The sequence below is a fragment of the Camelus bactrianus genome, chromosome 10 (assembly GCF_048773025.1).
Source record: "Camelus bactrianus isolate YW-2024 breed Bactrian camel chromosome 10, ASM4877302v1, whole genome shotgun sequence".
Lineage (NCBI taxonomy): Eukaryota > Metazoa > Chordata > Mammalia > Artiodactyla > Camelidae > Camelus > Camelus bactrianus.
The window spans coordinates 36,901,377-36,919,119 of NC_133548.1; the positions used below are offsets into that span (position 1 = coordinate 36,901,377).

Genomic DNA, 17,743 nt, shown 5'->3' on the forward strand with positions numbered 1-17,743 from the left:
AGGTGATGCTTAAATGTTTTCCTGTCATTCATTCTACATTGCATAACCAGCCCATTGTGATAAAACAAACATTAAAAAAATTATTTTGGAAAACTGTACTCCTGGCTCTTATGATGAGAACAGCTTATCATTTCTGTCAGTAAGGATTATAATTGATGATGATGACATTATTAAAGAAGCTTAGAGGCATCTCTAAATTATACTATAGAAGAATTTCAACAGATGCACAAGGAGAGTTTAGTCATTAAAAATAACCTTCAAATAAATGACTAGAATCAAATTTTATATTTTCTTACCAACGAGTGGACCTCAAAGTCAGACTGTGGCATGCCAAAAGAAAAGATCACTTTTAATGAAGTATGTTTGGAGCAGAAGTGTATTTCTGTTACCTCGATTTGAGGATTGCAAATGATAAAAGGACTCTGAATTGATTCAGGAGATTTAAAAATCACAAAAATTATTGTAGCTTAGTTTTTAAATAATGGAGAATGAAAGTTCTTTAATGCATTTTGTTAGAAATATGTGTTGAATCCCTACTCTGTGCAAGAGAGGGACTTTTACTAAACCCTGGGGAAATGCAAAATCCCAGCCTTTAAGTTGCTTGTGCATAATTTTAACAAAACCTGTAGTTTAAGATGTAAACCTGCATTTCTGGAGGAGGAATTTAATAATTGAACTCTGGTCATTGCTAACAGAATAAGGTTGTGTAAAATACTTCAGGGGTAAAAGCCAGATTGCCTTCATTACGGGTCAAAAGTTTATGAAAGGTTTATATCTGAATGTGATTGTTACAAAGACAGGAATGCCACATTCTTCATGAATGTTACCATATTTATTTGACATTTATACAGAATTTGAAAAAAATCAATTCCCATATTGGCAAAAGACTTTGATCATTGTGTATTTAATGGGGTTTTCATTTGAGAACAACAATCATTAGTCTCTAATACGTTTCATACTTCTGTGGAAATAAGACAGGGTGGAATAAGAAACATTCATCTTCACTAGTCTTTGGAAATATCTAAAGTAATTGACTAGCTCAGTCTTCTGTGATGGCCTGGTGACCACTAACTGTGACTATTTGCATAATAGTCAACTCTTCACTTCTGTAGTGATAACTGTTTGTATCTGATTAAAATTAAGACTCTTTTAGTTCTCTTGACTTTTCCAGAAGTTGCAAAAATTGAGATTTGCTGTTCTGCTTTAACCAAACAAATGCACACATGGGGATAACAATATGCTGAGTTTATGCAGATTTTACAGCACGAATCTGAATAAAATACCCACTAATAGATCCTTAAGGAGTAATAAACACACATGAATTTTCCTTAGTTGCACTTTAAAGTGATTTTAACATACTACTAGACCTTAACAATAATATTTAATTGACAAGATTATGCATTTGTATGGATTGAAAGGTGGTAGATATCTAATTCCAAATGAATCATAAATTTTACTTTTGCATAACATGTTTTATTAATTTCTTTATGGCCAGGATATTCTGCTTCCCTCCTGGTGAGAGTTTCTTAAAACATAGTAAGATAATTTAAACACATTTAATTAAAATCTATCATCCATTTTATAAAGTAATCTGACTTTTGTCCTCATAAATACTTTCAAAATTTTTCTTGGTTATAGACCATAGGAAGACTACGGAAAGATATCTAATGGAATTTTGTTGTAATTTATTTTCCTTTTTAAGCAAATCTTTCCTTTCTCTATTGACCCTATTCCAAAGTATGCTGACAAACTGGATGATTTATACTACTATATAAGTGAAAACAAACAGTATTGCTACCTGATGAAATAAAGCTATAGACTTCTCCAAGGCATCTTTATATTCCTAGTGCTTTAGCACAGTATCATGCAGATAGTGCTTGGCGCTCAGTAAAGGGCTATTGAATAGTTGAATGAAGACAGGCACTACTGACTTCCCTTTACCGAGTAACATGTTTCTTGGGAACCTAAGAGGTCATTTTCTATGTGTGAAACTCTTTATTTCAGGGGGGACAAATAAGTAAGAGATGCTAGGAATTTTCATTCCATTAATGCTAAATCTGTATTTTTTTCTTTGAAAATTCAATATTTAAACAGAAAATGTACAAGTGAATGAGAGTGTAATGATGTTTGACTACTGACGATCCTGGTAGATTAATGAGATATTTGCCCATTTTAGAAAATACAAATAGAGCAGAGTATATACAGTATGCTGAGAATATAGAAAGGTGCTAACACAAAGGACAGGATTGGCTTTTTCAGGGTTTTTAATACTTCTCTCTGAGTATATACCTAATGAATATTTTTAAAACGTGTGCCATTGACTTGATAAATGGAATCGCTGCTCTAACTCTCAATGATCATTCTCTCCTGTGTAACCAAGGAAGGGAGCTGGAAAATGCTAAACTGTGAAGTGAATTTAGAATATCTATCTTAAAGACCAACCTATAAAAGAGTTGCTTTGTTTGCGTGTCTTACTCTTGATAGTGAAGGTGGGGACCTAGTGAAGCTAGGTGCAAGATGTATCTCTTCCATTTTTCCTATGAATATCTCAGGTATTTTATTAGATATATTTAATAGTGTTAATTAGTAAAGGTGAGTAAACTACTGAAGCTGTTTTTTATTTTTTCTTTAAATTAACTTTTTGTTTAACTGTAATACACGTAAGAAAAGTATATATTACAAGTGTAACGTTAGCTCTTCATTAATGTTCAAACTAAAATATATGACTTTGGAAGACTAAAGCCTGAGATTTTAAAAGGATGCCTTTAAACCGTAGTATCTTGAGTTTGTGCTACTTTTCAGGGGTTTTCTTGGCCCTTTTGTGAAGAGTTTGAAAAGAGTGGTGGCAGTTGTATGCAAAATTCTAGGAAGAAATTGCATTATATTAAAGATGAATGTTAACAATGGTAACAAAGTGTTTTGTATATTATCCTTGTGGGATTTTGAGAGAGAGAAAGAGAGAGATACAGAAAGAAAGGAAGAAAACATCTTGCCTTCAACAAACAAACAAAAACAAACAAAGCAGGATCTTCTTACATTATTTGTGCTGTGTTTATCCATTGGATATTGGTGGGAAACATCTGGGAAGATGGGACTCTGTGTTCCCAAATACTCTAGAAAATTCGTGTCCCGGAATTGCTCCTGATAAAATTTCAATTTTATTATTCTCCTGCTAAAGCTAGTTGGATTCCTACAAGTGAGGATTTACTATCCTCCATTAGTTGTAGCAGCCAGAGATTTGCTAAATAAGACAAGTTAAAAGCAAACAAAGTGATATCAAGATTTATTTAAAAGTCATTCTTAATAAGAGTTCTCTTCTATATGAGAACAACTACAGTTCAACACCTTTTGCAGTTACATTAACAATACTACCCTGTGGAAATTGGTGCTCAGAAAACCAGTTCTTAGGGCCTCAGTTCTCACATTGATTAGCTGACACAAAATGCCTATTGTATTCTTAGCCCTGTCATAAGAGCAGTGGGACATAAAGAAATATAAATGTCCCAGGCCATTCAGGACACTTAGTTTACCTGGTGAAAGTTAATTAATTAATTAAAACAATTAGTGAATAGTCAGGTAGGTGTGTATAATATGAGACTCCTTTGTGTACTTCACACTGTGGTCAATCAAGAGACGTTCAGTATGTTACCACTGCATTATGCTTTTTAAGGCAGGGCAAAGCAGAATCTTAACACTTCACACAGATTTTAACAAAAAAAGTTTTGAAACTAAAGGGTTTGTGTTAAGGCACTAATTTATCCTATCAAATGAGACCCTTTCCCTCCTAACTCTCCAGAACTAACTGAGATATGGCATGCATTTTGGGGGCAGCAAGAAGACACTCCTCCGTGACCTTGAAGGCTTTTTATGTAAGGTTCTTGGGCTTTTATTTCTTTCACTCTAGACATCGCAGCTTTTATAGTAACACTATGCAAATGACTTAGCTATTCTTTGCAATAAAGAATATGGCCTTTAAGGAAATCTATCCCCCACCCCCCTTTCTGTCTGTCTCTATTCCCTGCCTCACCCTCTTTGATGGCTCTTCCTCTCTCTCTGTATTTTCTATTTCTGTCTTTCCCTCCCTCTGTCATGATTTACAAACGTTGGAAACATTCCTTCCGACAGATTAAAGAAGCTTTCTCCAATTAAATCACATGAGGAATGATTCTTTAGAAATAAAGCATTAAAAAGATCTTCATTTGCTCACTGTCTTTAACTCGGTTATAGACATTAATATGTTCATGATTTTCAATACAAATACTTATTCCCTATCACTAAGAAAAGTTAAATAATCTTCGTGAATGAGAAAATTAGCCCCCCTGAGTGTCACTCTGTTTGCATATTAGCACGTAGCCAGGTCTCTGCCAAGTTGCTCTCTGACTGACTGCTGCAGATGCTCTTTCTCAAGTACTCTGAGTCATATCTTTAGTGCAAGTCTTCAGGGACAAACAATAGCACCTGTTCCTCACAAGACATCAGGCCAGTTAGCCCATTCATGTATCTTTAATGAAGCTCTGGGGCAGATGGCAATAAATGGCATCATCAACAACTTAGCACAGAGAAAACAAAGGGCATAAGTGTTGGTACAACAACAATGCTATTTTACGAATAGGGAGAGACAGAACCTAAGTGTTTCTCATGCATCTGCTGCTGTCTTGATTATCTGAAAAACATGAGGAACACCCTAGCAATTAAAATTTCTGGGCTCGTAGCCTATTTGATCAAGAATGTGTTCCCCACCCTCTGCAAAAGAGAAATGCTTTGGTCCAGGATTGTGGAAGTTTAGAGTTAATGGACAGTTGTGCTCTGGGGCATACAGTTTGCCTCTTTCCTGATGCACTGACTAGGCTTCACCTATGAGGGAGTTCTGGTTTCTTGTTAGCCATTCAGGTTACATACTCAGCCAGTTAGTGCTGACTTCCAGACTTCCAACGCAATTAGAAACAATGCAGTTTCATGCTCAGAGATTATTTTTGGGCACAGTTAAGTTTTACTCTTTGTATTAACAAAATCAGTTTTACTTCTACCTATGGGATAATTAAAGTATCTCTGAATTTGGACTGAGGGGAAGCTACACTTCCAAGAAAAAAGATGCTGTTTGAAATCTTGATAACTTCCTAGAAAAGACATGTGGAGGCTGGTCACTCTTTGATGGGGTGAGGGGATTCTATTATTTCTTATTCTTTAGTAAAATACTTTTGGAGGTTGCTGTTTACAATGTGACTGCCTTTCCTGGCACGTCACCAAATGGGAAAATAAGATGATGGGAAGGAAGAGGAAAGGCAGGCTTACATTCTTCAGAGCAGGGTGGGGCTTTTCTGTATCTTCAAAATTCTTTATCTGTCCTGAGCACTGACACACAGTGCAGTAAAGTTAATTCACAACTTCCATAGAAGGAAAACATTTTGGATGCTTATGAGATACTTGTGTGGCCACCAGGCCCTCTTTCTTTCTCTCTCTCCCCTACCTTGTCTTTGCTTTCCATTTTTGTCTCACCTTCAACCAATACTCTTCTAGTAAGTAAAGTAAAATGGGAAGCTATGAAAGGAGGAAATTGTTGCTTTAATTCATGATTTCCATTCACATTATTTGCGCTGGGTCATACTGGTGAGCTTTGTATGAAAGATGGTAGTTGAAAGTTTTCATAGACCTTATTTACTCTTGCTAGTTTTTAACACACGTAATTCCTTTAAAATGGTATCCGACTGGTGAAATACGAATAAGATTGTTGGATTGTATCAGTATCAACGTCCTGATTGTGACATTGTACTATAGTTTTTCAAGATGTTACCATTGGGGGAAACTGAATAAAGGATTCATGGGATCTCTCTGTATTATTTATTACAAGTGCATGTAGATTTACAATTATATTTATAAAACTTTCAATCACATAATTGTTATCACAAAGAATTATATTCCTTATCTCATTTAGGTCTGTTTAGCAAAAGATGACTTTATGCTTAATATGATATAGTACTTCAAAGTATAGACTTTGAGCCTAACATACTTGGCCTTGAATCTTGGCTCTGCCACTTTTTAATTGACCAAGTTACCTAATTTCTCATGGTTTTGTCTCTTTCATTAAATAAATGAGGACAGTAACAGTAGGTACCTCATGGAGTTTTGAGGATTAAATGAGATAGAGCATGTAAAGCACTTTCCCAGTGCTCAACATACAGGAAATACTAGAATATATTAGCCGCTGTGATGATGATGATCATCATCATTACCTCTGTTATTACTTCTGTAATTGGAGCTTTTCATCATCTCTCAGCCTAGATTCTAATTGGCTACAGGATATTTTGGCTTGTCTTTAATAAAGGGCATTTTCAATTTTCACATCATTATATTATTTAAAATAAGTTAAGGGCATTTTTATCATTTGAAACTAAATGATCATAGCTAATGAGCTAATTGGAATTAACAGCAATACATTTGAGATCAAACTGTTCTGGGTACAAAATAAGAGTGCAGAAACAGGCTGAAACTGAACAATATAATATCCATACTCCACTCACCTTCAGTGACAAACCTTTGAAATGTAAAATTATTTTCAGTTGTATACCTCCAGATTTTCTCTAGCCAAAGAATGTGCACACATGATTTCTCTCTTTTCTATCACTGAAGTCTATGTTATATAATGGAAAAGACACTGGAGGGTGATTGGCAGTCCTGAACCCTAGATCCAGCTCTGTTATACGAAGTGTGACCTCAAGCATGTATCTTTTACCTTGTCTAGCAGCTTGTTTCCCCATGAGTAAATTGTGAGGTTTGAACTGAATTAGTGGTTCTCAAAGAATGGTCCCTGGACCAGCAGCACTAACTAGCTTCACCTGGGAACTTGTTAGAACAGTTACACTCTCAGGTTTCCACCTCAGATCTATTCATTTGGAGGCTCTGAAAGTGAGGTTGAGCAATTTTGTTATAACAAGCACGCCAGTTAATTTTGAAGTACACTAAAGCTTGAGAGGCACTGCTCTGGATTAAATTTTAATCTAAATTTTAGATTGTTGGACTCAACCCCCAGAGTTTCTGAGTCATAGATCTGGAGTGTGGAGTCTGATAATTTGCTTTTATAAAGTTCTCAGTTACTGATGCTGCTGGTCAGGTACCACATCTTGAGAACTACTAGGTTAGATAAACTCTAAGCTCCATTTCAACTCTATGATTCCATCATTACCATTGTGTTCACAGTGTCTTCTATCCCCCTCATTATTTACACTTTGTCCCTCAATGTATTGAAACTGCCTCAGCTAATAGCTTTGAAACTTTCTAAAATATCCTACCTTGTAGAGGGAGATGGACAGAAAGGAACTTCCCTAAATTCTTACAACTTATGTTAATATGAAACACCTACAGCTCTTTGGCATTAAAAATGACTATAGATGGTTTACTTATCTCATGTATATAGCTACTTACAAAGGAAATATCTTCAGACAGTAAGATTCAATAATTAAGGTCTGATGCCTAATTGCCATTGATCCCCTTATGTTGTCTCAAGATCTGAAGAAGTTGGGGACTCATATAAAAATAAAACTGTGCTTTCATTCTAAGATGCAATTTAATGAATAACACAAAAGATCCTAAATTATATCTTCAAAAGAGGCTTGCAATTCCACTTTTTTTTCTTGGTTTTCTAGATATTTGAGATGGGATAGTGCTCAGTGATGCATGGTATCTGCTAAGAATATGACAAGCCTCTGCCTGCCAAACTGAATTATTTGGTTGGCTCATGTTTTCTCTTTTGAAGTAGAGTTTTGGGTTAAGATCCACTGTTTCTTGTTTAATCAGTAATTGATAATTTTCTAGTACTGAATATGCAAACTATATAGGAAAAAAAAACAAGGATCTAACATTTACTGAGTGCCTATTATATGTCAGTCACTGCGCCACAAGTGTTACTTTGCTTGCCTGTTTAATCCTCACAACAATTGTGTTAAAGTCGTATCTTTAGCTTTGTTTTTCACATGAGAAAATAGACTCAGAAAGGTTAAGTAACTGTTCAAGATCACACAGCCAAGGCAATGGCAGTGTATAGATTTAAGCTCAGATTTGTTTGAGCAAAGCCTTTGTAGGCATAGTAAATTCTGAATAAATATGTGCTGAATGAATGAGTAAAGGACTAACTATATATGACATTATTGTCCTAATGTTGACTTTTAAACAATCAGAGAATTATGAAGTTGAGGAGGCTCTATAGGTCATTATCTAATCAGGGTTTTAGTTACACATATCCTTTCAAGTGTCTCTAACAACACATGTGTATATAGCCTTTACTTGACCAACTCTAGGGAAATGTTGCACACAACCAACCTCTTTAATCAGAATGCTTGTTAAATAACTCATTATTAGAAAATTCTTTGCATTAAACTTCTCTGAAAGCTCTTAATTTTTTAGCCTAGTTCTGGCCTTTGTAACTGCTCAGACTTAATCTAGTTCTTCTTTTATACATCATTCTTTGAAATATTTGAAGATAACCGTATATCTTCTCTCTTCCAAGCAAAATAGCTCCCATTTTTTCAGCTACTTTTCAAATCCATAACATGTAATAATAACTTAATAAATGTTTGTTAAATGAAAGAAGGAAAGAATACATAAATTTGATACCCAGACATCTCACTTTCTCGTTTCCTTTCTTTGGAGAGTGAGGTGTCTGTGCTGTGCTCTGGGTATACACTGGGACCATATTTCTAGAAGTAAATGAAGTAATTTCCTTTGATATACTCTTGTACTGAACAATAGTCACTCAAAAAATATTATGTTTTATTTTTTGACGTAGAACCATGCCCTCATTTTCGACATCTCAGGTTTGGATCAGGTCACAACAAGCTGGAGTTGAACAGCAAACCTAGTGCTTTGCTTCAGGGTTAAAGGCAAGACCTGGGCACCAGGGGATCAGCTCCAATTTAAGCAAGCTAAGTTTGTACTCTAATGTACAAAACTTGGGCTTACCTCAGCTAAAATGGAAGAAATAGCTGCCCAAAGCTAGTTTCTTTCACGCCCCACTGGCAAGGTAGTAATTGCACAAAGACCTTTTTATTATAAGTTGATTTTCCTGAGAAATGAATTCAGAAAAATACTGTAAAGTGTTTATTTTTTGCTTGCCCTTTATTAACCCACATCTTAGGGCTTTCCCTAGAGAGAAACTGTTGGTAAATGAAACCTCTTAGACCTACACAGAAGCATTTTTGCACTATGTCCCTGGCTGTGAAGGGAACAGGGACAGGACAAGGCAAGTTGGTACTATTTAAACAGGGTCAACAGCCAGTATATGGAATTTTGCCTAAAGAGAAGATTTAGGAATTTAAACGGGGGAAGTGTTTAGAGTTGGTAGAATTATTGGTAAAGGTTTGTATCTTAACTGAGATATAATGCAGCTCTTTTAGGCCAAAGATCCAGTTTGAACTTAACGACTATTTCTCTTAGTACATCCTAATTTTGATCTTTAAATAACAAAAGTCGTATAGTTTAATTTATAAAACTATGCCCTAAAAGCCAGTACAAAACCTTCTTGTGATGCTATTCTGGAATCAGAACAGCATGCATAGAGTAAAGGAAGGAGCTAGGAAATTAAAATGTGATTTTCACAGGCATGATTCTGTCATAGTTCTTATTTTCTTTATATGGAATACAAATACTGATATAGAGTGAAGATTTTCTATTTTGCATTTTTGTGCTCTTTGATACATTTATTGAGGTCAAATGAAATTTGATATAGTAGGATTTATTATGAAATGCTCTCTGAATACAACTCCGTAATTACCGAGCTACATGGTAGTGCATAAAGCTGTAAGACTGCTTAGCCAGACAAGCAATTTATATGTTACATCGAGGTGTGTATGGCAAAGAATATTAGTTTAATTGGGAGCCAAGATGTACTAGCCTTAAATCTGAAGAGCTATATGTTTAACATAATGCACTGAGGCTTTGAAATAAGATACCTAAACTGGGGAGATGCAGCTTCTGGAATATATAACAATTAGACATTACTTTCTGACCAAGGATACTAAATACTATTTTCAGAATAAAGCACAGAATGCAAAGCAGGTGAAAGGGCAAAAACCTTTCAACATTGTACAGTGACAGAAGCAAACTTATTTCTTCTTGTTCTTTGTTTAAAAAGAAGGAGAAAAGTCAAGATAAAAGAAAACCAAGTATATAATTTAGTAGAACCAAGGATGAAGCAAATTCACAATGAAGTTATGTCCTTGGTGTGCTAATGGAATCTGAAAGGGATTTGGTGAGTTTTTCCTGAATTTTCTCAGGGAGCAGATTTGGAATGAGGTTAAAAGTGGGTGGCTGTTTGGGTACCAGCACAACACCAGGAGTGAAAACCAGATACTTCTTGGCATCCGTGTGCTCTGTCTGATCATAGGCTCTCTTCTGTTTAGCAGGTTCAGGGTCACATGCCTCCGCTCATGATCCCAATTTTTCCACATGACCAGCGGACCCTGGCAGCAGCTGCTGCTGCCCAACAGGGATTCCTCTTCCCCCCTGGAATAACATACAAACCAGGTAAGTAGAAAGGGATTGAACATTCTTTGGGGAATGCTGAGATGCACATGTTTTTGCTTAGTAGTCACAACAAACACAGGAGCGTATGAAGGAACTATGAATAAAAAGATCATACAAGCCTGTTTTAAAGTAAACTTAGAATTGTGAAGAGGGCATGTTAATAAACTAATTGGTTGCTAAAAACTTTTACTTTCTCTTCCTCCACTGGAGTTTGTTCTGAATTCACAGATAAAATGATACTTTCCCTCGGGACTACAAATTTTTGTCAGGTCTCTCTCATACCTTTATTGTGAATAATTGTATTTGGTTAAAGATGCTTTTCTCCTCCCGAGAGCTTTTACACTCTGGGAGAGCGGTCACATGCAGTATAAAATGCTGTTACTGTTTATCGTCTGATTTCTCTTGGAAGAAAAGTTAAAACTGGACTGATTTAATTAGCTTACCACTAATAGGTAAAATTCTTTTTGATTTTAGCCTAAATAATGAAGCATTCAGTAATATTTTCTCATTCATCTTTAACCTCAAAAAACAGGTCACGTAACATTGCAGTGAAATATGTTTTGAGATGGTTTAGCAAATGTTATGATTTTTCTTTATTCCTCTGAGTTTACTGGACTCCTGGGGAATTCAATTAGGGGCATAATGGTTTGAAGCTTCTTTCAGAGCATCCTTGTAAACAGGGCTTTAAATGTTTAAAGATATGTTGCCAAAGGAATCCAGTGCAAGAAGATAGTCAAGTAAATAAAAGTCAACCATAATTTCATTTGTGCATTCTTTGTAAGTGACCTCAGCTCAGAAGTAGTGACCTTGTTCTACTCATTAATAACTTCTATGTCAAGTTCTTTTTAACATATTAACCTGATTATACTAACCACCCAATCTGAGTGCAACAAATCTGTGAGCAGCAGTTCTTTGTGTAAGGGGTTTATAAAGTGAACAAAGGCATTCTAATATGCTTAAACAGTAATAAAGTCTAAAGCACTTTACTAAAATTCTCTGCAAGGAAGCTTACTAAATAGCATAAAAACAAACCTGGGGGTTTTAACATCTATTTTAATTGGTTTTTGCCATCAATTACTCTTAAGCATTTGATAGAACACCCTTCCTTGGGAGGAAAGGTAGGATGTCTGTGTCAAAACCCAAATGATTCAAGGATAGAAATGTTGAGGGATTGGCTAATTTAAGGACTGACTAAGAATTCCTCAGATACAAATCAGTCAAATCTAGTATTACCAAAGGTTTTTGGAGACCTGAGTGGAATAAAATTGTGTTATTCAGATTGTTAAAAATTGATTTTTCTGGAGTAAAATTTTTAGAGTAATCTGTATTCTGTGAAATTAGCATCCATGTTGAGGACAGGATTATATTTTGTCGGAGAGTATCTGTCAGTAAAGTGGTTCAGTCCTTCTCAGATCTCTGTAACTAGTTTCTAACTTTCTTCATCTTGACTATTTTTGTTGGTGTAAACTAAATTTACCTGCTTATCCTAAATCTGAGTTATCATCCCTACGCCAGTCTTGGAAAACTTTTAAATGAATTATATGTGGAAACTCTCTATTAACTTCTGTTTTTAAATATAAAATTCTCCACATTTCAAAATTAGGTTATGGGCCTTATTTTCTACTAGAGATAGGCATCAACATAGTTAACATGTTACTTACCTAATTTTGTTAAGACAATAATGTTGTTTTCCATGGGGAAAGATAATGTTTTTCATTATATAGTCAGTGAAGCTGGACCAGTTTTTAAAAAGTCTTTTCACACAGTATCAATGAGATTGAAGTGTGTAACTAAAAAGAATATAGAAATATAGAATATAGATATTGTGCAGCAGTAAATTACTCCACTGAACAGCATATGTGCAGCATGGAGTAGTGTCTTGGGGTAGCAAAGCTGTATTTGATTGTGTTGGCTAAAACCTGTTGGTTAGGACTGGAAGTGGATTTAAGACACGTAGGATGATTTTTAATCACAAGCAAGGCTGGTTAAAAAAGGTATTATCTGGTGACCCCTAAGGTACGCCAGATAATTTTAACTAGAACTCTTAAGTTCTTAAATGCCTTAGCTAATCTAGGTTTCCTTGTATATAAAAATTAAAATGGATTAAAATTATATATTTATACACTACTAGTAGAGACATTACATCCTTAGGGGATTTAATCTATGCAGTGTTCTTGTCATTCACATGAATTGGGGGAGGACTGGATAAGGAATTGACTGGAGTCTGGATAAGGAAAACCTTTTTTGCCCCAAACTGAGCTATGAAAATTTCACTTGAAGTACATGTAAGACAATGACTAAATGTATAAAGGAGCAGCTTTGTCACATATGAAAGCCTTGAAATAATGGAGTATAGAGTTATAGTTTGGTTCTCTAAGCAAGAAGAAGAGCAAGTGCTACCTTGGTCTTTATAAATCACAAAATAAATGGCTCTCTTTTTGCTCTTTTTTCACATTCCCATAACCTGAAATGATTCCATAGTGTTTGTGCCTCCAGCTGATTGCATAGTGGTCTTCCCTTCCAGAAAGCACTTCGAGGTTCACTGTTAAAGTTGGCTGTTTCTGATTCCATATTAGTACATTCTAAACAAATATATTTAGGGCTATTGACCTTCTCCGCTTCAGATAATTCGACGCATTTTTCTGGGCATTTCAGGGTCCCTGTGTGTAGTGAACACTAAGTGAGCTCTCCCACCCTGGTGGGTTGCTGGGGAGGCACGTTGCCTACAGGGATTGTGCAGTTTCGGGGTAACATCTATCAGAATGATCTCTGTAGAAATTCTTTTATTGAGTTTTAAATCCCCAATTAAAAACTTTTTTTTCTTGCTGGCTTTCTAATTAGAGACATCTTTTTAGAAAGGAACTCATCAGGGCCCCGAATGTAAACCACAGAATTCTGATTGCTTTGCTCTTTCATGTCATGATGCTGAGAAACAGAGCTGTCCAGAGTAGAATAAATACAATTGAGCATCTATGTTTGAGAAAATTGAAAGATTAAGCCCCTTTTGTAGCTGCCAATGTGTATATCAGGTCAAGATTGAACTGATTATAAAATAAAAACCCTGGATAGCCTCCTTCATGTGCCAGAGATGATGCATCTGACCCCTGGACTTTGTATAGTTGGGATTTTTTTAATGATTGCTGCTGAAGCAGCACCCTTGAAGTTTCCCAGGAGATCCTCAGAGTAGGATCTCTGCCTGTCCCTGACTCTTCCACTCACTTATTAGTTATTATATGGTAAGAGCTAAAGTTTATTAAACAGTCACATTGTGCCAAACGCTCTGTTCAATATTTTATATGGATTATTTTATTTAATTCTTACTGGAACATGTCACTTAACCTTGACTGAGCCTTATGTTTTTGTTATCTAAAAAAACGTATGTCTCCTGCTCAGTGTGAATGTAAAGATTAAATTTGTTAAAATATATGAAAATTCTTTGAAAATTCTAAAGCACTACATTTGGGGATAAAGTCTGACCATGAAACTGAGTAAATTTAATTACATTAATATTTATCCTTATCCATTAGAAATATGGTCCGAAAACTGAGTTGACTGATATACTGCCTCTGCCTGATGACTAAAAGCATTTTTATTTTATGAGTATACCTAATGCTTCTTTAAGAAAAAAATGAGGTAAAATACACATAATATTTATTATTTTAACCATTTGTAAATGTATAACCCAGTGGCATTAATATATTTGCAATTTTGTGTAACCATCACCATTACATGTATCCCAAAATTTTAATCACCTCTAACAAAAATTCTGTGGCCATTAAAAAATAACTCTCCCCATTCCCCTACCCCTAAACCCTATTAACCTCTATTCCACTATCTTTCTTTATGAATTTGCCTGTTCTAGTTACTTCATATAAATGGAATCATACAATATTTATCCCTCTGTGTCTGGCTTATTTCACTAAGCATAATGTTTTCAAGGTCCATCCGTACTGTAGCATATATCAAAAGTCCATACTTTTTTATGGCTGAATAGTATCCCATTGTGTATATATATATCTATGTCTGTGCCTATATATTTGTTTGCTTACCCATTCATCTGTTGTTGGACACTTGAGTTGTTTCCACTTTTTGGCTGTTGTGAATGATGTTGCTGTGAACATTGATATACAAATAATCTGTGTCCCTGCTTCCAGTTCTTCTAGATACATATGTAAGAGTAGAATTGTTGGGTCATATGGTAGTCCTATGTTTAACCTTTTGAGAAACTACCAAACTATTTTCCACGGGGGCTGCACCTTTTACATTCCTACCAGCAATGCAAGAGCATTCCAATTTCTTCATATCCTCATTGATAATTGTTATTCTCTATATTTAAAAAAAAGTTATAACCATTTTGGTAGATGTGGTAGATGTGAAGTAGTATCTCATTGTGGTTTTGGTTTTGATTTCCCTAATGATTAATGATTTTTGAACATCTTTTCATGTGGTTATTGGAAATTTGTTTATCTTCCTTAGAAATATGTTTAAGTACTTTGCCTATTTTTGAATTGAGTTGTTTTTTTAACCTTAATGAATTCCAAGAGTTCCTGTGTATTCTAGATATTAATCCTTTATCAGATTTATGGTTTGCAAGTATTTTCTCTCATTTTGCAGGCTGTCTTTTCACTTACTTGATAGCATCCTTTGATGCACAGAAGTTTTTAATTTTGATGAAGTCTGATTTATCTATTTTTTTCTTTTGTTGCCTGTGCTTTTGCTGTCATATCCATGAAATCATTGCCAAATCCAAAGATTTACTCCTATGTTTTCTTCTAAGAGTTTTATAGTTTTAGTACTTAAGTTTAGGTCTTTGATCCATTCAAGCTCATTTTATATATGGTATAAAGTAAGAGTCCAACTTTATTTCTTTGCATGAGGATAACCAGTTTTTCAAGTAGCATTTGTTGAAAAGATGTCTTTTCCCCATTGAATAGTCTTAGCACCATTGTCAAAAATCAATTAACCATCTATGTAACAGTTTATTTCTGGGCTCTCTATTCTGTTTTATTAGTCTGTATATCTGTTCTTGTGCTAGTATCATACTGTTTTACTTACGCTGGCTTTGTAGTAAATCTGGAAGTCAGGAAGAGTGAGTCTTCCAACTTTATTTTTCTTTTTCAAGATTGCTTTGGCTACTGGGGCCATGTAATTCCATATAAATTTGAGGATTGACTTCCATTTCTGTGAGAAAGGTTGTTGGAAGTTTGGTAGAGATTTCCCTAACTCAGTAGATTGCTTTGTTGATCTTAACAATGTTAAGTCTTCCTGTCCATGAACATGGATGCCTTTCTATTTATTTAGGTCTTTTAAAATTTCTTTCAGAAATGTATTATAGTTTTCAGTGTACACATCTTTTGCCACTTTGGTTAGGTTTATTCCTAAGTATTTGATTCTTTTAGATGCTATTGTAAATAGCATTGCTTTCTTACTTTCCTTTTGAATTGTTCACTGCTGGGGTATAGAAACACAAGTGATTTTTGTGTGTTACTCTTATACTCTAAAACATTGCTAAATTTGTTTATTAGCTCTAGTAGCTTTCCTATGGATTCTTTGGGATTTTCTACACATAGGACCATGTCACATGCAAATACATATAGTTTTACCTATTTTTTACCAACTTGGATGTCTTTTGTTTGTTGGTTTCTTTTTCCTTCCCTCCTTCATTCCTTCCTTTCTTGTCTAAAAGTGCTAGCTAGAACTTCCAGTACAATGTTGTGTAGCAGTAGTGAAAGTGGGCGCAATTGTCCCTGATGTTAGGGGAAAAGCTTTCAATCTTCTACCATTGAGTGTGATGTTAGCTGTGAATTTTTAACAATTATCCTTTATCATTTTGATGAACTTTCCCTCTATTCCTACTTTTCTGAGAATTTTTATTATGTAAAGGTGTTGGATTTTGTCAAATGACATTTCTGCATCACTTGAGATGATCATGTGGGTTTTTCCCCATTGTTTTCTTAATGCTATGTATTACATTGATTTTTTTTTTTTTTAAGGTTGAACCACCCTTGCATTCCTGAAATAAGTCCTACTTTGTCATGGTGAATAATCCTTTTGATATGCTGTTGGATTCAACATGCTAATATTTTATTGAAGATTTTAACATTCACAAAGGATATTAGTCATTAATTTTCTTTTCCTGTGATGTCTTTATCAGGCTTTGGTGTCAAGGTAATGTGGGACTCATTACCTCATAGTTAGGAAGTGTTTCCTCTTTAATTTTTTTTTGAAGATTTTGGAAGGATTAATGTTAATTTTTCTTAAATGTTTAGTAGAATTTACTGGTTTAGCCATCTCGTCCAGGACTTTTCTTTATTGGGAGGTTTTTGATTACTGATCCAATCTCTTTATTTGTTATAGGTTTGTTGATGTTATCTGTTTCTCCTTGAGTCAGTTTAGGCAATTTTTGTGTTTCAAGGAATATATCCGTTTCTTCTAGATTGTCTAATTTGTTGGTGTACAATTACTACTTAATACTTCTTTTTTGTTTCTGTTAGTGTTTATTGAGCACCATTTATTTGCTGATATGTATATTTGTGTATAAATATATGTATACATATATAAATATATATATTCTCATTTAATTTTTATAACAACTCTAAGATATAAGTGGCATTATATATTTGTTAAAAGAAAAAAGAAACTAAAATTCAAAGAAGTTAATTAACTTTCCAAGCTTTCCCATCTAAAAATTAGCAGAGATAGAATTCAGACTAAAGGTTTGAATATTTGATATTTTATACTCTTGCAGACATGATCTAAGTTTGAATATATAAAGAAAAGTCTAATTTATTTGTATGTGTATGTAAAAAATATGATTTATATGTATGGGGTTATCCAAATGACATCTTGTGAAGCTAGCACTAGCCATTTCCAACTCTTCTAGAAAATTTAAAGCAGAGGCATTTAACCACCACTGCTGAAAGACTTGGTTAATTAAGTCTATCTACTTGAAATTAAAGCATTTCTGAGGTTCTTGAGATTAGTATTCTCATTTTTTAAATAAGTGTTGAGGTCCAAGTAGAAAATATATAAGGTCACCTATATAAACTAACCTAGTTTTATGAAGATTTAGATTATTTTAACTGTGCCCTTCTTCATATATGAAGGCTATTTCATTGGTTAGCTATCATTAATACTTGAACTTTGAGTTGTTATTTTAAGTTAATTTCTAGAATGGGGATAGCTTTATATGATTTCATCATACTCATTTAGTTGCCACTGTAATAAA

At 34.5% G+C, this 17,743-nt stretch overlaps 1 protein-coding gene across 35 annotated transcripts in view; it reads left to right on the forward strand.

Moving 5' to 3' along the window:
• SOX6 (SRY-box transcription factor 6) overlaps positions 1–17,743 on the forward strand; it is a 561,278-nt gene that overhangs the window by 428,170 nt on the left and 115,365 nt on the right. For 27 of the 35 annotated variants that reach the window (XM_074372343.1, XM_074372328.1, XM_074372335.1 and 24 more), the window contains one exon: positions 10,392–10,515. In XM_074372343.1, coding sequence (XP_074228444.1) covers positions 10,392–10,515 — 124 coding nt within the window. The remainder of the gene's footprint in view (positions 1–10,391; positions 10,516–17,743) is intronic. The other 8 variants (XM_074372322.1, XM_045523807.2, XM_010964824.3 and 5 more) reach the window with 1 other exon arrangement.